This window comes from Narcine bancroftii, chromosome 11, assembly GCF_036971445.1.
Source record: "Narcine bancroftii isolate sNarBan1 chromosome 11, sNarBan1.hap1, whole genome shotgun sequence".
Classification (NCBI taxonomy): domain Eukaryota; kingdom Metazoa; phylum Chordata; class Chondrichthyes; order Torpediniformes; family Narcinidae; genus Narcine; species Narcine bancroftii.
The window spans coordinates 68,907,064-68,931,764 of record NC_091479.1 but is presented as its reverse complement, the minus strand read 5'-3'; the positions used below and the strand labels follow the sequence as shown (position 1 = coordinate 68,931,764).

At 44.4% G+C, this 24,701-nt stretch overlaps 1 protein-coding gene across 2 annotated transcripts in view; it reads right to left on the bottom strand.

Annotated features, from left to right (window-relative positions):
* The window catches only part of LOC138745848 (protein-methionine sulfoxide oxidase mical3a-like), a 176,120-nt gene that overhangs the window by 102,192 nt on the left and 49,227 nt on the right, over positions 1-24,701 (bottom strand). The window contains exons 20-27 of one of the 2 annotated variants that reach the window (XM_069903247.1): positions 24,185-24,229; positions 23,571-23,615; positions 19,990-20,034; positions 9,240-9,347; positions 4,029-4,112; positions 3,158-3,244; positions 2,259-2,345; positions 1,047-1,154 (exon numbers count right to left, since the gene is read on the bottom strand). In XM_069903247.1, the coding sequence (XP_069759348.1) occupies positions 1,047-1,154; positions 2,259-2,345; positions 3,158-3,244; positions 4,029-4,112; positions 9,240-9,347; positions 19,990-20,034; positions 23,571-23,615; positions 24,185-24,229 (609 nt within the window). The remainder of the gene's footprint in view (positions 1-1,046; positions 1,155-2,258; positions 2,346-3,157; positions 3,245-4,028; positions 4,113-9,239; positions 9,348-19,989; positions 20,035-23,570; positions 23,616-24,184; positions 24,230-24,701) is intronic. The other variant, XM_069903248.1, reaches the window with a different exon arrangement.

The following is a 24,701-nucleotide window of genomic DNA, read 5'->3' as shown; positions in this document are numbered from 1 at the left end:
TGACAAGCAGCTGGAGAACCCTGCCCACCACATCCTCTCGCTGAGCTACTCAAGTCTGCTCAGACATTTGGCAGTGGTCAGGCCGCTATGCCACAACATGGTTTCAAGTCCTGGCTTTGGAGCAAGATCTCTGATCGTTGCCCACTCGCTGCAAGTTTGAGGTCAGGAAGTTGTTTTGGCCCCCTGACAGTGCTGAGTTCACCTGGTGGACACTTCATTTATAATGAGTGCATAGTTGAACCTACAGTACAACAATACACAATGGCCTTAGGGGCCTTCTACCAGTGCCTGCCCAACATAAACACATCTCCACCCCATGCAACTCTGAGCACAGTAGCACACTACACAGCACTGTCACCCTCTGCATCCCCTATCACTCTGCACTCCCATACCCTATCCTCACACCAGACCACCTCCATCCATCCTCACCCCACCAGATCCCCTACACCCCATCACCAGACCTTCTGCACCCTATGGGATATGGGGAGAAGGCAGGTAGGTGGAGTTAGGTCATAAATTAGATCAGCCATGATCGTAATGAATGGCGGAGCAGGCTCGATGGGCCATTTTTGGCCTACTCCTGTTCCTACTTCCTATGTTTAACACTCCAGACTGTTACACCTGATCCTCACACCAGACCCCATCCATCCCATCCTCACCCCACTAGACCCTATACCCATCACATACCAATCTATACCCCATCCTCACAGCAGATGCCCCCCCATCCTCACCATACCCTGTACACCATCACATCAGATTCCCTATATCCCACCCTCACATCAGAACTCTACATCCTAATCTCACAAGGGACCCCTTCATCATACTCACCATATCCCTTTACCATAACCTCACCCCCACCACCCTAACCTCACTCCAGATCTCCTACTCCCCATCCTCAAACCACAAACCCCACCAAATCTACAACACCCCATCCTCACTCCAGAATCGTGACCACTATACACCCCCACCAACCTTGCTCTGTCCTGCCCTAGACAGTTTACATTCAATACCTGCCCTTGAACACTGCATTTTAAGAGAAAGCTTACCAGTTCTTTCCTGTATACAGGGGACTTAGTCTGAACTTGCTCCTGAAGTTTTGTGACTATCTGTATGGACCGCTCACTCACTCTCCCAGTGTACCTGTTTACGCACCTCTAATCAATCATAGGTTGGTGGAGAAGAGGAAGGAGAGGGCGAGGGAGAGGAGAGGAGCAGAGCAGAGGAGCAGTGGTTGGAGGGAGAGAGGAATGGGTACATGTATAAGGTGGAGGATTGGACAGAGGGTTTACAAGGGTGTGCAGCAGAAGAGAATCAGATGGAAAAATAGAAGAATGAGAACATTTCAGAACAGTGTTAAATGAATATCAACAGAAAGCACAAAATGATGAATATCTATCTGGTCTCACTGAACCAACATTCCAATACAACATGCATAGCTGATAGCTATTATGAGACATGAAAAAACACTTCAACACCATCCACTGTTAGAATAGGTCATGGGGCTGTATGTATACAATTCACTAGCAAAAGTGCAGAGTTGTGAGAGGTAAAGAGGACTTCAAAACTGGGTAATGTTTTTGTCTTATCACCAGTGTGAATGATGAGAGGATGCTCAGCTGATTTCACCAGGATAGCACACAGCTCAGCGCAAAAAGACCAAGATCAATAATTGCCAGAACATGGAACCTTAGAGGCCTGTAATAGAACAGTGGCAGTGGGCATTATTGTCAAGGCCAGTGTTTACATCCATCCCTACCTGGCCTTGAGAAGATGGTGAACCATTTCACCACCATCACTGCAGTCCTTCTGGAGAAGGTGTGTACATGGCAGTCAGGGAAGGAGTTTCAGGATTCAGATTCAATGATGATATCTTCCCAGGTTGGGATGGTGAGAGGCTTGAAGGGGAGGCTGAGGGTGGCAGCATGGTGACAAATCACCTTGTAATGACTGTGGAATATTGAACAAGGCTTTGGCTAAGTCATGAGACTGTCACACAGGCAGTAACTGCATTGTGTATTCTTGTTTCAGTGAAGTGTTTTCGTCCAGATCAGCAAACATTCACTACAACACACAACATTGAATGTGGTGTTTAGCACGTGTCATGCACAACAGTGTGCGATATTTCACTCGTGTAACCCCAAACACTGTGTTTATTCATTCCATGCTGTTAGGAGGTCACTGGAAGTGGTGATAGTTTGTTTAAAAAGCTGTCAAACCACACTGAGCAGTAGTTATGCTACCACAGAGCCTCACAATACCTGCTGGGGATCACTGGCTGATAGTACAGTGGGGGCCACAGGGTTCTGGTTTTTGACGAATTGTGTATCTGCTGACTTAAACTGAACCTGAGGAACAAAGGGTCATTCATATCAGGGGAAAATGGACAAATCTTCACCACCGCATCAAAGCCACTGGAAGCAGGTGGGTGTGGTGGAGCATGCTAAAGTGTAGCAAGTGGTCACAGAAGAGGAAGGGTAGCATGGAATCCACTGCCCATAGGATTGAGGGATTCCAGACACTGGGACTGACTCAGGCACTGCTCACTTGTACCTCACTGCTGCAAGAAAGGTCATTTCAAACCTATGCCTGTTAGATGCTCCCTCTGCACCAACAAACATTGCCAGAGATCATGCAACATGCTATAGTAAATTTACCTTGAACCTGATCCATCCACTACAAATGGGGCCATGTATTTCAGTTAGAATCATGCACTAAAGTGTCCCATCTAACACTCTTAGGACATGCTTAGCATGTGTGAAGCCTCCTTCAGACTGTCCCATGTAACATTTCCAGGATAGGCTTGACACAGGTTAGGCAGTGTGAAGACTCCTTCCACAAGAGCAGGATAGACTTTGCATGAGCCAAACCTCTGGAAAGGGAAGCAAGGCTATCAATCATCATCTGAAGGAAAGTCCACCTATAGCTTGACAAGACTACAAATCATCCTGCTGACACACCGCTCTGACTGAAGGTTACATTGGGGTGCTCAGCAATAAAATCCAATGATAGATGACCAGGGCTGAAGAATTCGCTGGACCTGGTATAAACCCACTGATATATAAGGAGGCCTGGGGAAAACAGTGAGGAGAGGTGTGAGTAGGATCAGCTGTCACCACCAAGAGCAGGTGAAGTTAATAATGCCATGCTCTGACATCACCTGTCTGCAACGTAATGGGCCAGGGACAGGCCATGGGAGCATTACAATCGTCTTGGGACAAGCTCGCAATTGCTGCACGTCTCTTCTCTTCGGTCAGAAAAATGAGGAGAGGAAACAGGTGTTAGGCAGTGCAGTGAAGTCAGCAACACAGTAAGGTGCAGACACAGAGCAGCACCAAGTATTAGCCACATTGCTTCTGAAGGCAAAGGAAGGAAGAACATCCACTTCAAGTACAGTTCTCCACCAGGGTCTACTTTCACCAGTATTAGACAGAGAATGAACAGCACAGAGCAGGCCTCTGCCAGTGTTTATGCACACTGGCTTCCTGTCAATCAACACAGTTGACATATCAGGGAATAATTCACCTTTACCAAACATCAAGCAGACCCGGGGAGAATGTACAAACTCCTTACAGCCAGCTTCACATAGGTGGGACTAGTGGAGCTCCGCGTAGATCGGTGCGGACTAGAAGGGCTGAGATGGCCTGTTTCCGCACTGTAGATTGTTATATGGTTGTTATATGTTATACCCAAGGCAGGCACTAACCACACCAACCCTTTTCATGCCACACAACTGATTCCTCAATTCTACACATTGCTCCAACTATTCAAACAAAACAAAGCAAAATTAATAAGGTGTAAAGTTGTAACTAGTAAAGAGCTGAGCAATCATAGAATCATACAATGTGGAAATAGGCCCTTGAGCCAAACTCAACCAAAATGTCCCACCCAGAATAGAGTTCAGTTTAACTTCAGCTCACATGTACCCAGGAGAATCCCATGAACATTATCAATGCACCAACATGCCCACCCTCCCTGAAGGCAAGTGGCTGGGTCACTAAACAGGCTTGAGAATAGAGCTGCACATTTACCTGCTTCCAATGAGGAACAGCAGCAAGCTGCATTGCATCTCTTTGTCTGCTGTAGGGATGCTCTTGCGATGAGAGGTTTGGCCGCTGAGAGCAAGCATTGCCAACATCCAGTCAGGAGGGTAGGGATGGGGGAAGCAATAGAATAACATTTGCAAGAAAACAAGGGGCCAAGGTACACAGAATAATGCAAGACAAACAAAAGAAAAAATAAGGGAGAATTAAGACTTGTTTAAAAATGCAATGCGCATGTTTGAAAACATGATGATATGATATTCTGGAGGTGCGTTAACAATAACCTAATATCTGTCAACTGTAACAAGATCTCTGATCCTCAAAGTCTTCCTGAAACAGAATACATTCTCAAATGTTAAATTATCCCAAGGGGATTACTGGAGTTACTTCAAGGTATCTGGGATCACCAAACTCTGACAATACACTGCAGTAAACAAAGGTGTGGAGAAACTTAGCAAGTCACGAGGCATACATAGGAAGCAAAGGGCAGTTTACGTTTCAGGCCTGAGCCCATCATGAGGAGAGAGGACCCGAGGAAAGGCCCAAGCCAGAAATGTCGACTGCCTTATATTTCCTATGGTCTCTTCATGACCTGTACATTTTACTGTCTTTTCATCTGCAATCCCTCAAATATCATTAAAAATTCCACATTCCCACAACCATATCAACTTTACTACACCCCTCACTCATACCAATCTCACCCCCCTCAGAATGCCTGGCCCTCCACTCTCTCTGCACCAATCCGAATCTCACCATAAACCTGCAGACAAGGGTGGTGCTGTTGTGGTCTAGCGCACTGACCTCTATTTGGCCAAAACCAGACAACATCTCTCAGACTTTCCATTTACTTATCCCTCCAACAGCACCCCACTAAAACTCATCACACATCATCTCTGAACTCATCACTTCTGGTCACCTCCCTGGCACGACCTCCAACCATCTTGTTTCCTAACCTTGCACTGCCCTTTTCTACCTCCCATCCAAGATCCACAAACCCAATTGTCCCAACAGACTTATCGTGTCGGTGGGCTCCTGCTCCATTGAACTGATTTCCACTTACCTTGACTCTGTTTTGTCTCCCCGGTCCAGTCCCTCCCCACCTACATATGGGATACTTCATGCGCTCCTTCAACTTCCAGTTCCATGAATTCAATCACCTCATATTTACAACAGATATCCAATCCCTATTCACATGCATTCTCCATACAGAAGGCCTCAAAACCCTTCGTTTCTTTTGACAATAGAACCAACATGTCCCTCTCCACCACCACCCTCTTCCAGCTGGCAGAATTTGTCCTCACCCTCAATAATTTCTCTCTTGACTCATTGCACAAGATGCTACAAGCATACAGGGGCAAGGCCCTTCAACTCTTCCCCTGCTACATCAATGACTACTTTGGTGCTGCCTCATGTACCCATGATGAGCTCATTGATTTAATCTACTTTGCTGCCAACTTCCACCCCAATCTCAAGTTCACTTGCTTCAACTCTAGCAATACTCTCCTTTTCCTCGACCTCTCTGTCCCCATCTCAGGAGACAAACTCAACAGATATCTTCTATAAACTCACAACTCCCACAGCTACCTCAACTACACCTCTTCCCACCCCATCCCCTGTATGGGGATTCCATTCCATTCTCTCACTTGTTCTCCTTCTTCAAACAGCGTGGCTTTCCCTCTACCACCATCAACTCAGCACTCACCCGCATATCCTCTCACATCTGCCCCTGGCCCCCTCTGCCTCTACACAATAAGGATACGATTCCTCATCCTCACCTACCACCCCACCAGCCTCCACTTTCAATGCATCTTCCTCCACCTACTATGTGATCCTACCACCAGACACATATTTCCTTCTCCTCCCCTCTTGGCCTTCCACAGGGACCGCTTCCTCCATGTCTCTCTTGTCCACTTCTCCCCATCCATTGTCTCCTTGAGACCTACCCCTGTGAGTGGAGGATATTACCCACTTGCGCCCACACCTCCTCCCTCACTACCATTCAGGGCCCCAAACAGTAGTTCTAAATGAAGGAACATTTCACTTATGAATCTGCAGGGCTAATCTACTGCATCTGGTGCTCTCACTGTGGACTCCTCTACTGGACGCAGACTGGGATATCGCTTTGTTGAACACCTCGGCTCTGTCCGCCGCAATAGTGTGGATCTATTGAAATGGCCACCCATTTCAATTCTCCATCCTATTCCTTTGCCGACATGTCTGTCCATGGTCTCATGCACTGCTAGACTGAGACCACCCATAAATTGGAAGAACATCTCATCTTCCAACTGGGCACACTCCAACCAGATGCCATTAATATTGACCTCTGGCTTTTGTTAAACCCCACCCCCTTCTTTTCCCATCATCTCTCCATTCCCTGTCTCCTTTCACATAGACATGATAAATTCTACCTAGTCCCTTATCATATCCAACCTTTTGTTAGTCTGGATTCCTCCCCCATTGTTTGAATTCTCAGACTTTCTGATATATCCGGCTTCTGCCTTTTCTGATTTTTCCTTGCAGAAGAGTTCAGGCCTGAACTGAAATGCCAGCAATATATCTTTGCCTCCTATAGATGCTGAATAGACCAGCAGCATTTTGGTGTGTTTACTACAATCACAGCATCTGCAGCCAATACTCCCAGTCTGCCAGGTACACTTCCTACCACTATTGTTTTCCCATAGCCATAGCAATTCCTCGGTCCTCTACTAAGTGGCACGCTGCTGATTCCTCCTTCTTTGCCCATATATTTTCACCAACTCCCAAGTTCCTTACAGCTCTGCATACCTTCTCCAGATATCAGCATCACTGCTGTGACTGTCCCATGCTTGAGACAAAAGGCGGCGATTTCAGCAAAGATCCATCACCACTTCTTACCGACCCAAGTCACGTCTGGTTGGCCCTAGTCTGCTTTCTTTCCCACAACTCCCTTCATACCTTCTGCAGTACTTTCACTACCACTAATCTTTTATCTAACATAATATTAAACACTTCCTAAATATTCTCACCATTTCAAAGTCACCTCCATCTTCTAAATCACATTCAAGAATAATTTTCCTTGCCAAAGTTCCATCGCTAATAATAGAAACCCCTCTCACATTCAATGATCCTTTGCCATTCTGGGTCGTGCGTTATATAAATCCTATTTCCATGTTCTTCAATCAACCTCCTATCTGGAAGCCTTTTCACAATTGATCTATAAAGGTGATCAAGAAAACATGCAGGACGCTTGTTTAGCTGAGATGTCGAGTATAAGAGCAGGGAGGTAACCTTCTCACACTTTGGTCAGGCCACAGCTGGAACATTATGTGCGGTTCTGGTTGACATATTGTTGGAAGGATGTGATAGCTCTAGACAGAGAAGATTCACCAATAGGGACTGATTGAGGTAAAGGGTGAAAAATTTCCCCTCCTCAGAGGGGATAAAGGGCATAAATTTAGGGTAAGAGATTTGGAAGACTTTTTTTCACCCAGAGTTTGCAATCTGGGACAGTTCAGCCTCCCAACACATGCACACACAGACAGCTCAGCCACCCAACACACACAGACAGTTCAGCCTCCCAACACACACAGACCACACACACATACATACACACAGCCTCCCAACGCATGTACACAGACAGTTCAGTCTCCCCACACACACATGGAGAGTTCAGCCTCCCAACACAAAGGACAGTTTAGCCTCTCAATGCATGTGCACACAGACAGTTCAGCCTTCCAATGCACACACATGAAAAGTTCAGCCTCCCTACATATACAGACAGTTCAACCTCCCAACACACGCACAATTCAGCCTCCCATTGCACTCACACACCTTCATGTACATATACACGTGCAAAGGACATAGCCTAAGCACCAGCGGGCACATCTGCTGCGGGCCTGCCTGAGACGTCCTATCCTCTGTGCCAGCTGCTCTAGGAATTGGTGGTGTGAGCTTCTCCCTGCCTCTTCGTCTCCAGCTCAACTTCAACCAGTTGCATTGAGTCATTGTTATTTTGTGTGAGTGAATTCCTTTTTGTCCCTGGTTTTTCCTGCAATATATCTCTCATCATTCTGATAACCAATAATGTCATCACTGGATCCAAAAGACTGTAAAAGGATGCATCTATTGTGCTGGAACCCTGTGTTTGGTTATCACATCAAATTAAAATAAGATATCCTAGCAGAGTCTGCCATAGGAATCTCTGAGAATGTACACCAGAAAAATAACACCCTTCAGGGATAGTACAGGCTATTTTCCTTCCGATGACCATTAGGCAGAAGCCTACAAGTGGAATATTTGAAGAGGCTCTTGTAATTGCACTCCAGTGCAACAGTGTGAAATTGCAAGCTGAGCTTTCACTTGGTTGGAAGTGAATGGAGACATCAGTTTGATGATGAGAGTTAGACATCTCGTACTCAGAACAACAAGTAAGACCATTACAGAAGTGCAGAACTAGAGAGAGATCAGAACATAAATGATGTAATTTTACTATCTCTTGACAGAAGGGAGGTAAAGAGAGTGTAGTTGTAGTCTTTTAATAAGGCAGTGGAGTGGGAAACGGAGTTATAAAGGGATGGAGATTTTAAAAACCTTTACTGGTCATAGATGAGGTGCTAGATGACTGGAGGACACCAAAAGTGGCACCAGCAAGCCCATGCAATTACATTAGTGGGTCAAACGTCAGAGGTTGGGTACCTATTGGAAAAAAATGACAAGGGACAAGATCATCTACGTTTGGGAAGGCAGGAACTGGTCAGGAACAGTCAGCGTGATTCCAAGAAGGATATCCTGTCTCAATAATTTTCTTTTTTGAAGAGATGACTGGAGCATTTGGAAATACCATGAATTCACAAGTGTCTGTGGAAATACTGAAGTCCTTGCTGGTGTGCCAAGAACCAATCACAGAATTAGGGGATGACCAAAAAGGACAGAGATAAGAAAAAAATTCTTCACCCAGAGGATGGCAGATCTTTGGAATTATCTCTCCAAGCATTGCTCAGTCTGTTCTAGGCAGAGATAAATTTTTATAGATAATCAGTGCAGGAAGTATAGATCAGCCATGCACTTACTGAGTTCTGGAGCAATCACAAGGGGCTTAATGGGCTGTTCTTCAAGTCCCTAATGTACGTACCAATTCAACCACCTACCCAATCCCCATTTCCTCTTGCCCCACCCTGACAGCCTCCCATACCATCCAACCCTGCAACCACCAGGCTCTACCTGTCTTTTCAGTGATTGGCTCCACCCACTGCTGTTATCCTCAGTCTTGGACAAGAATTTGTCAGCCTCGGTTTTGATATTCCCCCTCTGGTGCGAGTCTCGCTCCTCCTAAAGTGAGAAACATTTTGTTAAGGGAAGTAAGCGCAAGACTCTTACCTCATGCACATTGCATTATATTAATGACCTCACTCATTTGGACAGTTCTATTTGAATACAATGACGTCCCACCAGATAGACATCTACTCCAGTCCCCAGGCTTTTGTCCTGCTCTATTGTTGTAATAGTGATCTTGCTCAGTACAAGAGGAACCATAGGTGCAGACATTCAATATATTTATTTGCTGAGGAGATCTGCATCATCATATCAGCAGTGGGTTTGTCCTGGAACACCATGATGAGATATGGGAGAAATGTTTATCAAGAGTCTAATAATACTCCCCTGAATCTCACCCAGGCCCTGGTTACAACATTCCCCTGAAATTTTCCCAGACCCTCTTTACAACACTCCACTGAAACTTGCCTGGGCCCTGTTGACAACACTCCCCTGAAACTCACCCAGATCCTGGTTATAACACATGCCTGAAACTTGCCCAAACCCTGGTTACAACATCTCTGCAGGGATGCTGCCTGACCTGCAGACTGTTTCCAGCTTTTCCTGCATCAAAATCCTGTGTTCTGAATTTGTAAGAAATATTGAGACTGAAACTACCCTGTGGCTAGTTTTGAACTTTGTACTACAGTTGGCATTTGATCAGGGAGTTTTATGCAGGGATAAAATGATGCTGGTAGCTGCCTGAAGGAGTTATAAATAGCAGGAGCTGAATGAGGGAAGAGGAGATATCAAACAATGTTGCTGGGATTACGAGATGCAGTATACAAATACTCTGAAAATCCAAAGTAAAAGAGAATGCTAGAATTACCCATCAACTCAGGCAGCAGATGTGAAGAGAGAAAATCAATGTTAAAGGTGACTTCAGTACTGGCCAATCCTTACTTAGTAATACATTATAGTACAGGCCATAATGTTGTGAAGACTACTCCACAATCTAATCAGTCCCTCCCTCGCATTCATAACCCTCTATTTTTCTTACATTTATGTGACCATCTAAGAGACTTTTGAATATTCTTATTGTACCTGTCTCCACCACCACCCTGGCAATGCATTGCAGGCATTTACTGCTCACTATCTAAAAAAAATTTACCTTGACATTTCCCCCAAACTTTCCTCCACTCACCTTAAACAAATGTCTTCTAATATTTGCTATTGGTATTTGAAAAAGGTGCTGGGTGTCCAGCCTATCTATGACCCTCATAACCTCTTTCTAGTTATCTATTTATTTATTTTTAAATTGAATTTCTAAAATTTAGGCATACTGCACAGTAACAGGCCACCTCATTTATACTGAGTTAACCTACGACCCCTGGTATGTTTCAAATGATGGGAGGAAACCAGAGCCCCTAAGGAAAATCCACGCAGACATGAGAAGAACATACAAACTCCTTACAGACAGAATGGGATTCAAATCCCGGTCCCAATTGCTGGTACTGTAACAGCGTTGCGCTAGCCATTACGCTAGCAGTGCTGCCCTCCCCTTACGTACCTCCATTAAATTGCCTCTCATCCTTTGGTGCTCCAAAGGCTCTGTCAACCTTGCTTCATAAGACATGTTCTCCAATCCAGGCAACATCCTGGTAAATCTACTCTGCATCCCCTCTAAAGGATCTACAATGCCCTCCATAGCATTTGGGACAAAGATATTTTTTTCCTTTATTTGCCCCTGTGCTCAAGTTTTAAATTGTAATCAAACAATTCACATTATGGAGGTGTCAATGACTTCTGTTCACAGAAGGTTTCATGAACAGAAATATAAGCTTCACTGCAAGATACAAACCATGGAAAAAGGTGTAGACAGATGAAATAAATTCCTTGAACCAATGCCTGAAAAGGGCGCACAAAATCAGTGATCCGTGGGCGGACTCGAAAGGCCAACATGGCCTGTTTCCGCTCCGTAAATGGTTATATGGTTATGTGGCAAAGTGGTAGATTTTCGAATTGAGTAGTTTGTTTATTGAAAAGAGGGTTGGTGCGAGAACGCAGCCTTGCTTCACGCCATTGTTAATGGAGAAGGGTTCAGAGAGCTCATTGCTGTATCTGACCCGACCTTGTTGGTTTTTGTGCAGTTGGATAACCATGTTGAGGAACTTTGGGGGGCATCCGAGGCGCTCTAGTATTTGCCAAAGCCCTTTCCTGCTCACAGTGTCGAAGGCTTTGGTGAGGTCAACAAAGGTGATGTAGAGTCTTTTGTTTTGTTCTCTGCACTTTTCTTGGAGCTGTCTGAGGGCAAAGACCATGTCAGTAGTTCCTCTGTTTGTGCGAAAGCCGCACTGCGATTCTGGGAGAACATTCTCTGTGACACTAGGTATTATTCTATTTAGGAGAATCCTAGCGAAGATTTTGCCTGCAATGGAGAGCAGCGTGATTCCCCTGCAGTTTGAGCAGTCTGATTTCTCAACTTTGTTTTTGTACAGGGTGATGATGATGGCATCACGAAGGTCCTGAGGCAGCTTTCCTTGGTCCCAGCAGAGCTTGAAAAACTCATGACTACCAGCCCCCCCACATCTCCATCGGGCACACAAAACTCAAAATGGTCAACCAGTTTACCTATCTCGGCTGCACCATTTCATCGGATGCAAGGATCGACAACGAGATAGACAACAGACTCGCCAAGGCAAATAGCGCCTTTGGAAGACTACACAAGAGTCTGGAAAAACAACCACCTGAAGAAACACACAAAGATCAGCGTGTACAGAGCCGTTGTCATACCCACACTCCTGTTCGGCTCCGAATCATGGGTCCTCTATCGGCATCACCTACGGCTCCTTGAACGCTTCCACCAGCGTTGTCTCCACTCCATCCTCAACATTCATTGGAGCGACTTCATCCCTAACATCGAAGTACTCGAGATGGCAGAGCCCGACAGCATCGAATCCACGCTGCTGAAGATCCAACTGCGCTGGGTAGGTCACGTCTCCAGAATGGAGGACCATCGCCTTCCCAAGATCGTGTTATATGGCGAGCTCTCCACTGCCCACCGAGACAGAGGTGCACCAAAGAAGAGGTACAAGGACTGCCTAAAGAAATCTCTTGGTGCCTGCCCCATTGACCACCGCCAGTGGGCTGATATTGCCTCCAATCATGCATCTTGGCACCTCACAGTTCGGTGGGCAGCAACCTCCTTTGAAGAAGACCGCAGAGCCCACCTCACTGACAAAAGACAAAGGAGGAAAAACCCAACACCCAACCCCAACCCACCAATTTTCCCTTGCAACCGCTGCAACCGTGTCTGCCTGTCCCGCATCGGACTTGTCAGCCACAAACGAGCCTGCAGCTCATTACCCCTCCATAAATCTTCGTCCGCGAAGTCAAGCCAAAGAAAGAAAGAAGAAGAGTTTGTTTATGCATCCACATTTGCTCTTGCCATCACTCTTATACAGGTTAATTTTGGACTCATTTGTCCACACAACCTTTTTCCAGAATTTGCAGGCTCTTTTAAATACTTCTTGGCAAACTGTAATCTGGCCATCCTTTCTGAGTCTAACTAGTGGTTTGCATCTTGCAGAATAGCCTCTGCATTTCTGTTCATGAAGTCTTCTGCAGACAGTACTCATTGACACATTCACACCTGCCTCCTGAAGAATGTTTGGTGATTTTTTTGTTATGATGAGAAATCTTCTGTCTTCCTTTGCGGTTACTGAGCTCATCAGTATGCAGTTCTTAAAAATGTTCCAAACAGTTAATTTTGGTACTCCTAAGGTTTAAACAATGTATCTTACAGTTTTATTCTACTTTTTTATCCTTCTATGGCTTTTATTTTTACTTTCATTGGCACCTCTGGTCTTCATCTTGAAAAATAGCAACTATAGGCTCTAAAGGTGATCAAAAGCTTAGAAACAAGCCTAGCTCTTTTATACCTGTACCAATGAAGCAATTAAACATACCTAAGAACTCACAAATACCTGTGACGCCAAATATTCCAAACATGATGGTGCCCTGAAATGAGTAGACTATGTATAAAATGGTCAAACCAAAGTGTATACAAATAAAATCTAGAATGTGCACTTTAATTACGTGAATTGTTTGATTACAAATTTAAAACTGTGGAGCACAGGGGCAAATAAAGGAAAAAAGTGTCATTGCCCCAAACATTATGGAGGGCACTGTACATCCTTCCTGTAATAAGGCGACCAAAACTGAATGCACTACTCCAAGTGTGATCTAACCAAAGTTCTATAGAGCTGCAACTTTACCTTGTGGCTTTTGAATTCAAGGGGATTAATAAAGTCCAGCAGACCATCCTGTCAATTTGCTTGGCAAAATGTGATTCTGAACGTCCAAAAGGCTTGGCTGTACCCAGACAGAAGGCTCATTAGTTTTTCTCCTTTGAAGAAGACCGTAGAGCCCACCTCACTGACAAAAGACAAAGGAGGAAAAACCCAACACCCAACCCCAACCAACCAATTTTCCCTTGCAACCGCTGCAACCGTGTCTGCCTGTCCCGCATCGGACTTGTCAGCCACAAACGAGCCTGCAGCTCATTACCCCTCCATAAATCTTTTAGTAATTTTTCTCCAGTTTCACTGGAAGAGTATGAAAGGATGAGCAGGAGGGATGATTAAACTGACGAGTAGTTTGAAGCTTGTCCCTGCAGGGTGAATATGGGGTTCTTCAAAGCAATCATCCAATCTGCATTTGGTTTCTCCAGCATAGAGGAGCCCTGTCTGTGAATTCCAAATGCAGCATACGAGATTAGGAGTGCAGATGGATGACTGCTTCACCTGGACGGACTGAATCCCCTGGGTGGAGGGAAGGGAAGTGAAAAATACAGGTACTGGGTCACCTGTGCTTTCAAAGAAAAGCGCTGTGAAGAAGGTCAGGCCCTTTGCCCTACATTATCTGTGCTGAACACAAGGCCCAAGTTACACTAAAGCTTTGCTGTTCCCACATGATTTCTCTACACCCTGAATATTCATATTATCTAATATAATGCCCCTAAAATGCTCCTATTGTATCTGCTTTCACCACTACCCCTGGCAGCCTGTTCCAGGCACCCACCATTCGGTGTAATATTTGCCCTGCGCTTCTCCTTTAAACTTAAGCAGCTCAAGGACAGCTTTTTCCCCACTGCCATCAGATTCCTGAATAATCAATGATCCAAAGGCACTGCCTTATTTTTTGTACACTATTATTTTGTTTTATATTTATTGATGTAAGATGGTTTAATGTTTGCTCTATGACGCTGCCACAAAACACCGAATTTCGTGACTTGTTCATGACAATAAATTCTGATTCTGAACTTACACCCCCTCATCTTTAACACATGTCTTTTAGTATGTGACATTTTTACCCTGGGGGAAGATTATAACTGTCCACTCCATCAATGTCTCTCATAATTTTATACATCATCCTATGATGTTCCACAGAAAACAACCTTGAGTTCATCCAACTTCTCCTTGCAGCTCATACCCTCTTAACTAGACAAAATCTTGATAAATTTCCTCTCCCTTTCCAAATCCTTCCGATAATGGGGCAACTAGAATTGCATAGAATACCCCAAGTGCAGCTGAACCAAAAAGTTTATATTGCTGGAATGTGACTTCTTTACTCTAAATGCCTAGACCAATGAAGGCAAACATACCATATGCTTTCTTTACCAATTCATCAACTTATACGAACACCTACAAAACTGGCAGCTCAATCTTCCGGGCTTCTGTTGCTTTAGATGTGAGAGAACAGGGGGAATGAAAGAGGGAGGAGCAGCATTGCTCATCAGGGAAAATATCACAGCAGTGCTTAAGCAGGACAGACCAGAGGGTTTATCTACTGGGGTTATATGGGTGGAACTGAGGAACAGGAAAGGTCTCACCACATTCAGTATTACAGACAAGAATTGGAGGAGCAAATCTGTAGAGAGATAGCAGACAGCTGCAGGAAACATAAGGTCATGATAGTATGGGATTTTAATTTTCCACATATTGACTTGGATTCCCACATTGTAAAAGGGCTGGATGGCTTGGAGTTTGTCAAATGTGTTCAGGAAAGCTTTCTAAATCAATATATACAGCTACAAACCACAGAGAATGCAATACTGGATCTCCTTTGAGAGAGGGAGAGAGGACAGATGACAGAAGTATGTGTAGGGGAATATTTTGGGTCCAGTGATCATAATGCCATTAGTTTCAAGTTAATTATGGAGAAGGATAAGTCCGAGCCTTGGGTTGAGATTCTAAATTGGAGGAAGGCTAATTTTGAGAAAATGAGAATATGTGGATTGGGATAAGTTGTTTTCAGGCAAGGATGTGAGAGTACAGAGTTGGTATGTTCCTGTCAGGATTAAAGGCAAGGTTAGCAGGCATAGGGAACCTTGGTTTTCGAGGGATCAGGTTTGGAAAATGTATAGCAGGTATAGGCAACATGGAGTAAATGAGGTACTTGAGTATAAAAAAATGCAGGAAACACCTCAAGAAAGAAATAGGAAAGCAAAAAAAAGACATGAGGTTGCTAAGGCAGAAAATGTGAACAGAAATCCTAAGGATTTCTACAGGTATATTAAGGTCAAAAGGATAGTAAGAGAAAAAATTGGTCCCCTTGAAGATCACAGTGGTCGGCTTTGTATGGAGCCAAAAGAGATGGAGGAGACCTTAAATGGTTTTCTTTCATCAGTACTTACTCAGGAAACAGGCACAAAGTTGTGGGAAGTAAGAAAAACAAGCAGTTAGGTTATGGAACCTATACTGATTAAAGAGGAGAAAGTGCTTGGTATCTTAGAGCAAATAAGGGTGGATAAATCCTCAGGGCCTGACAATATATTCCCTTGGACCTTGAAGGAGGCTAATGCAGAAATATTTAAAATGTCCTTAGCCACGGGTGTGGTGCTAGAGGATTGGAGGGTAGCCCACATTGTCCTCTTGTTTAAAAAAGGCTCCAAAGTAACCCAGGAAATTATAGGCCAGTGAGTCTGACGTCAGTAGTAGGTAAATTATTGGAAGGTGTTCTAAGAGATCAGACATAGGGATTGTCAGCATGGCTTTATGCGCGGTAGTATGTGTTTAACCAATCTTAAGAGTTTTTCGATGACGTTTCCAGGAAAGTTGACAAAGGAAAGGCTATGGATGTTGTCTACATGGACTTTAATAAGGCATTTGACAAGGTCCCACATAGGAGGTTAGTCAGGAAGGTTCAGATGCGAGGTATTCATGATGAAGTAGTGAACTGGATTCGACAATGGCTAGATGGGAGAAGCCAGACAGTAGTGGCGGATGATGGCTTCTCAGACTGGAGGCCTGTGACTAGTGGTGTGCCTCAGGGACTGGTGCTGGGACCATTGTTGTTTGTCATCTGTTTCAATGATCTGGATGATATTGTGGTAAATTGAATTAGCAAGTTTGCAGATGGCACTAAGATTGGAGGTGTTATGGACATAGAAGAAGGTTTTCAAAGCTTGCAGAGGGATCTAGACCAGCTGAAAAAAATGGGCTGAAAATGACAGATGGAATTTAATGCAGACCAGAGTTAGGTTTTGCCTTTTTAGAAGGACAAACCAAAGAAGGCCATACACGGTGAATGGTGAAGCACTGAGGAATGCGGATTCATAATTCCCTGAAAGTGGCGGCACAGGTGGATAGGATTGTAAGAGAGCTTTTGGCATATTGCACTTCATAAATCAAAGTATTGAGTATAGGAGCTGGGATGTTATGATAAAGTTGTATAAGACATCAGTGAATCCAAATTTGTAGTATTGTGTGCAATTTTGGTCACCTAACTACAGGAAAGATATCAAGAAGATAGAAAGAGTGCAGAGAAGATTTACTAGGATGTGGCCCAGACTTCAGGAACTGAGTTATAGGGAAAGGTTAAACAGGTTAGGATTTTATTTTGTGGAGACTAGAAGAATAAGGAGAAATTTGATAGAGGAATTTAAAATTATGAGGGGGATAGGCAGACTTTTTCCACCGAGGGTAGGTAAGATACAAACCAGAGGACGTGGGTTAAGAGTGAAAGGGAAAAAGTTTAGAGGGAACTACTTCACACAGGGTGGTGGGAGTGTGGGATAAGCTGCCAGCTGAGGTTGTCAATGCGGACTCAATTTTAATATTTAAGAAGAATTGGGACAGGTACATGGATGGGAGAGGTATGGAGGGCTATGGACTGTGTGCAGGTCAGTTGGACTAGACAAAAAAAAATGGTTTAGCACAGACTAAAAGGGCCAAAGGGACCTTCTGTGCTGTTCTATGGTTCTAAGGATTTATAAACCTAAACCCCACCCCCCACCCCCACCCCACCCAGGTCCCTCTGGATATCAATCCGAGCATTGCTGTTAACTGTAAACATTAACCTTTGCATTTAACCTTCCAAAGTTCACTGTTTCTCCGCCTGTATCTGATGTGGGGAAATTGAAAAGGCACAGCGTAGATTCCTGTCAACTAGAGAATGCAGATTTTTTTAAAAAGGCACACCAAAAATACTGATGCAGAGAATCAGATGAGAAGCAGGGAGCAAGTTCCAAGCTCATCCAGTGATTGCTGCATCCAAGAAACTACAGCCTGGTTCCTGACTCACGTTCTATAGAATCCTAAAATATAAAAGCACAGAAACAGATCCATCAACCTGAAGGTAGGTTCCTGATACAAATCCAGTGACCACCAGTGAATGCTCCCATCACTGGCCGTAAGGAGTGTAGACATTAATCTGACATCATCCTTTGAACAGCATCTGTAGGACAGCAATTATCATGTCCAAAGGATCACTGAATGCAGCATCGGTGAGGTCAAGGTTCAGACTAGATAGAGGCTCAAAGGTCACTGTATAAAGTGTTGGGGGAGTCAAGGTCTCTGTATGCAGGGTCAAAGGGGACAGGAATCACAATGTAGTCAGAGGTTTCAGGAGTCTTGCACATGGGGTCAGCGAGGTCAGGAGTCTCTGCACAGACAGTGGGGTTAGGAGTTATACTGTGCACAGGGTGGATAGTTTCAGGAGGACTCTACAACAGTAAGATCAGGGTTCATTATTCACAGGGTCAATGGAATCAGGTGTCACTCTGCACACAAGGTCAGTGGGGTCAGGGGTCACCATCTAAACAGGCCAAATGTAGTCAGGGGTCACCCTGTACAAGGTTGAGTGGGATCAGAACAACCATGAATTAGATCATTTAGGAAAGGGATCTCTCTCTCTCTATACATAGAGTGAGAGTCAGTAGGGATACCCTAGCACACTGGGTGAGACGGGGTCAGAGGTCACTGCATACACAGGATTCAGGGTAGGGAAATTAAAAAATAAATAAATAAATAGAAAATCGGCTGTCAAGCAGTACTTAGTCATAGATAGCGAATAAAGACACCTGACAGTGGGGTCAATGGTCACTCCTTATACATAGCCAATGGGGTCAGTAGTCACAGTCAGTGAGATCAGGGGTATACAAGACCAGTGGGGTCAGTGGTTACTCCATAAAGAGGGCTATCGGGATCAATGGTCATTCAGTACACTAGGTCAGTGAGGATTGGGGTCACTATACAGTGACTATTGGGGACAGTGGTCACTCCTTACACAGGGCCAATAGGCTCAGGTGACACTCTGGATAATAGGTCTGCATTGGGATATAGATTTGTTGGAATGTTGGGTGGAGTCATTTCTGATAAATGAAAGGTGATGCATTTTGGGAGGGCAAACAGGACAGGAAATGCATGGTAAATAGTTGGACCCTCTGGCGCACTGATGAACAGAGGGTACTGGTTGATGGATCAGGTGGAGAGGGCAACGAGGAAGGTTCATAGGATTCTTGCTTTCATCAGCTGTAACAGTGAATATAAGACCGGGGACATCATTGTACAACTTTGCAAAGCATTGGAGAAGCCATAACTGGAGTAGTGGGTGGTCTGGTCACCACCACTGTTCCCTTTAAGCTGTGCGCATACGGTTTGCAACCAGCACAAAGGAAATTAATGTGCACAAAAAAGATTAGTTACTGAAAATAATTAGCAACTAATAATTATACTAACTGAAAATAATATCTTAGCTAACTGTTTGTTAACTAGTTAGTTGGTTAAACATCCTTGTATTATATTAAAACATCCCCGTACAGATTTATTAGCCATGAGAGATAGGCTGTGCCAAAATTATCTTGAAACAATTTCAAGTTTACTTTAATACAAGCATTCAATGTGCCCATATTTTTATCACAGGGAAAAAAATTTGCACAACACAAGATTTTGCACACAATGTCCACTAAAAATTAGAGGGAACATTGGAAATTCACCAGGAGTATGTTTTCCCTGGAACATCAGAGGTTGAGTGGAGACAAGAATGAGGTGTATAAAGTAACAAGGGGTGCATAAACATCTTTTTCCAATGGTGCAGGGCATAGTAAAATCTGAGAGGTTCTTTTTTTTTTAAAGACAATGAGAGCGGTTGGAATCTAGAACATGCTGTGTGACAAGATGGGGGAAGGCAAACAGTCTCACAACATTCTCTAGTAAACTACCCTGAATCATCAAGGTAGAGAAGGTATGAACCTCATACAGGTAAATGTACTTTGTAATGGGGGTGATTAGTACAGAAGTGATGGGCCAAAGGGCCCTGTTGTGAGCAACGTGACTGTACACAAGGTCAGTGGGGACTAGATTCACTCTGTACACAAGGACAGTGGGGTCAGAGGTCACAGGGATCCTGCTACTCTTTGTGCTGGCTACTGACTCACTTGTTTCCCTGCAAACTTCAAAACTGTGGCTCGTCTAGCAACATCCTGAAATAGAAACAGACAGGATTACATATCAGAGATCAGCGTTTGCCATGCTGATCTATAGCTGATGTAACAAAGGTAATGGGGGCTGGGTGATGGGGACCAGCAACAAAGGGACTGATACCTGGGTCACAGTACCCCCACAGTAGTTTTGTTTGAGGGGGCTCCCAGCCAGGGTTTGGATGGGGTCCCTGTTGAATGTCTGCTGTAAACAAGGTCAAGGATCACTGTACATAAGGTCAGTAGGACCAGGGGTCTCTCTGCACATAGAGAGTAGTATTAGAGGGTCACCCTGAACATATTGTGGGTGGACAGAGATCTCTTGGCATACAGGGTGAGAGGGGTTAAGGGATATCTCTAACCAGGGTGAGTGGGGCCAGGGGCCTGTCTACTCAGGGCGAGTAGGTTCATACGTCACTGCTTACCTTAGGTGAATGGGGTCAGAAATCACTAACTAGATTGTGGGATGAAGGGTCACTGACTAGCTTGGAGTGCAACCTAGGCAGGCTGCTGTGGACGGATTGTCAGTATTGGTTGATGGGTCAGGTGGAGAGGGCAACGAGGAAGGTTCATGGGATTCTTGCTTTCATCAGCTGTAGCAGTGAATACAAGACCAGGGACATCATTGTACAACTTTGTAAAGCATTGGAGAAGCCATAACTGGACAATGGTTCTGTAAGTGGTTCTTACTCAGTAAGTGTGGGTGGGTCAGAAACAGGAAGGGAGTGATCACTGCGTTGGGAGTAGTCTTATAGACCCCCAAATAGACCTCAGCACACTGAGGAGCAGATACATAGGCAGATTTTGGATTGATGCAGAAATAACAGGTTTGTTGTTATGAGAGACTTCAACTTCCCACATATTATCTGGCATCTCTTTACAGCAAGATGGAGAAGAATTTGTCAGGTGTGTCCAAGAAGGATTCCTGACACAGTATGTGAACAAGCCACTAGAGTGGCCCTATTGGTTCTAGAACTGGTCACAGACCTTTTGGGTTGGGGAATATTTCAGTGAAAGTGCTCCCAACTCCTTGACCTTTAGCATAGCTATGGAAATGGATAGGAATAGACAAAATGATAAAGTGTTTAATTGGGGAAGTGCCAATTACAATGGGATGAGACAGGAACTAGGGAGAGTAAATTGGGAACAGATGCTCTTGGGGTAAAGCACAGAAGTCATATGGAGGATGTTTAAGGACCACTTGCACGAGTTTCTGGATAGGTTTGTTCCACTGAGTCAGGAAAAAGATGGTAGGATAAGGGAACTGTGGTTGACAGAAGAGGTGAGACAGTTAAGAGGAAGAAGGTGGTTTAGGAAGCAAAAGACTGGAAGCACCTAAGAGACATCAGGTAGCCAGGAAGGAACTTAAGAAAGTATGCATTCATGCAGAACAGAAGGACAATGAGAGTGAAGTTAGGGCCACTTAATTATCCTTAAGGAGGCCACATGTGCCTGGAGGTAGGGGAGGTCCTAATGAATATTTTGCTTCAGTGCACACCAGAGAGAGGGAGGTCAGTGTAGAACAAGCTTATGTCCTGGAATATATTGAGGTTAAGAAAGAGGAAGTGCTGGATTTTTTTAAAAACAGGATTGATAAGTGTCCGGGACCAGATGAGATAGACCCCAGGTTACTACAGGAAACGAGGGAAGAGATTGGTGGGGTTTTGACAATGATCTTTGTATCCTCCCTCACCACACAGGAGGTATCAGAGGATTGGAAAATGTCAAATATGGTCTCCTTGTTTAAGAAAGACCAATGAGGCTTACATCAGTGGTGGGGCAAAGTAGTGAAGGATTCTTAGGGACAGAATTTATGAGCATTTAGAGAAATATAGTCTTCTTGAGGATAGTCTGCATGGCTTTTGTGAGGGATAGGGTCCAAGCTTCATGAGTCTAATCAAGTTTTGTAAGGAAATAACAAAAGAGATTGATGAAGTTAGGCCAGTAGATATGGCATGTATAGATTTTAGTAAGGCAATTGACAAGGTCCCCCATGGTAGACTCAATCAAAAAGTTATGAAGCAAGGGATCAACTGATCTTGGCTGCATAGATTCAGAATTGGCTTGCCTGCAGAGAACAGATGGTAGTAGTAGATGGAACTTATGCTGCCTGGAGGCCAGTGACGAGTTAAGTTCCATAGGGATCTGTTCTGGGTCCTCTGCTCTTTGTGATTTTGATAAATGACCCGGACAAAGAAGTAGAGGGATAGGTAAAGAGGTCAGTAAGTTGGCAGATGACATGAAGGTTGGAAATGTTGTGCATAGTGCAAAAGTTTGTCAAGGTTTCTACAGCATATAGACAGGAAGCAGAGTTGGGTGGAAAAGTAGCAGAAGGAGTTCAATCTGGATAAGTGTGAAGTGATGCATTTTGGAGGCAGAGTACATGGTTAATGGCAGGATTCACCAGTGTGGAAGAACAGAGGGAACTTGGGAGTTCAAATCCATAGATCTCTCAAGGTTGCCATGGAGGTCGATAGGGTAGTTAAGAATAGTTATGGTCTTCATTAGTCAGGGGATTAAGTTCAAGAGTTGTGAGGCAAGGTTGCAGATCTATAACACTCTGGTTAGACCATACTTGGAATATTATATTCAGTTCTGGTTGCCTCATTATAGGAAGGATGTGGAAGCTATGGAGAAGGTGCAGAGTAGATTTACCAGGATGTTGCCTGGATTGGAGTAAATCACTGCAGATGCAGTGATTGAGGTAAAATTATGATGCTGGAGAAACTCAGCAGGTCAAACAGCATATTTTCTACCTCAAAAACCAAGATATGTAACTAATATTTCAGGCTTGAGCCCTTCATCAATGCATGAGCAAAATGTTGGCAGCACCTGAATAAAATGGTGGGGGAGGAGTACAGGGCCTATGCTCATCCCCCACCACCATTTTATTCTGGCACCTGCCTACATTTTCTCATATCTTCATGATGGGTTCAAACCCGAAACAATGGTTATAATATCTTTGTCTTTGCTATACAATGTACACTGTGGAGTTTCTCCAGTATTGTATTTTTACTTGCCTGGACTGGAGAACATGTTTTATGATGCAAGGTCAATAGAGCTCAGGCTTTTATCTTCAGAGCGAAGGAGGATAAGAGGTGACTTAATAGAAGTCTACAAGATTATAAGAGGCATAGAGAGAGTGAACAGCCAGCACCTTTTTCACGGTGCAAGAGGAGCAAACACCAGAGGATATCAGTACAAAGTGAGGGAAGCAAAGTTTAGGAGAGATATCAGGGTATTTTTATCTATATTTATTTCATTCCCTGGGGTAGTGGTGGAAGCTAGCACAAACTCCTAGGTACATGGATACAAGAAAAATAGAGGTTATGGGTGTGAGGAATGGAAGGTTTTATTTGCTGAATAGATTGGCATAATTTCATGGGTTGAAGGGGCTGCACTGTGTTGTAACGTTCTATGTTCTTATTCGGGAGCCTCCGTCTACCTAGGGAGAGTGGGGTCAGGAGTCATTCTCTACCCAGGGTGTGAGGTCAGGGGTCACAGTGAGAGGGTTGATGACTCTATCTGAACTAACTCACTTGATTCTCTGGTGTCCTGGTCACTGTCTCACGTCTTCCAATATCCTCAAATAGAGAAACACAGAAAAATACATCAACAATCTGAAGGTAGATTCCCGATGTAAATCCAGTATTCAAGGGACTTGGGGAATACACCCAACACTAAGCGCAAGGAGTGCAGCCATTAACCTGCCATCATCATCATCTGTAATATTGGGTCAGTGGGGACAAGGTCAATGAATAAAGAAAGGGTCAGTAAGGTCAAGGCTCAGTCTACACATAAGGTAATGGATCACAAAACAAGGGTTTGGGATTAACCTCTGGATAGGATCAGGATCAATGGGGTCAAGAGTTACTATTGTGGGATCAGGGTTCTGTGTACACGGTAATTGGGGTCATGTCATTTTGGCAGAGGGTGAGTGGCACCAGGTTCCCTGTACCCAGTAACCAGTGGGGTCATGGGTCACTGTGTAGATTGGGTTAGTGGTCACAGTGCTTTGGATCTGTGCGATCAGCGGTCAGCGTACAGGTCCATGGGATCACGTCATTTTGTACAGAATGGCAATGGGGTCAGGGGTCACACTGTACACAATGTCTGTGGGGTCCTGCGACTCTTTGTGCTGGTACTGACTCACTTGTTTCCCTGCAAGCTTCATAACTGTGGCATGTCTAGCAACATTCTGAAATAGAAATAGATAGGATCAGAGTTTGCCATGCTGATCTGCAGCTGGTGTTTACATAGGGGGTATTGGGACTGGGTGTTGTGTCTGCTTGTGGGGATCCCCGCCTGAGTTTGGATGGAATACCCATAGAATGCACTTTAAATTTAGACATAGAGACATGCAGTATGGTAATAGGCCATTTCAGCCCAGGAGTCCATGCCGCCCAATTACACCCAATTAACCTACACCCACAGTACATTTTGAACGGTGGGAAGAAACTGGAGATCCTGGGGAAAACCCACGGAAACATGGGGAGAACGTACAAACTCCTTGCAGTCAGCGTTGTATTTGAACCCCAGTTCAGATCGCTGGTGCTGTAAAGGCATTGTGCTAACTGTGCCGCCTAAGAGGATCATGAGTTACTATATACACAGGATGAGCACAGGTCAGGGTCACTATGCAAGTGTGAGGTCAGGGGTCACTAAGTACA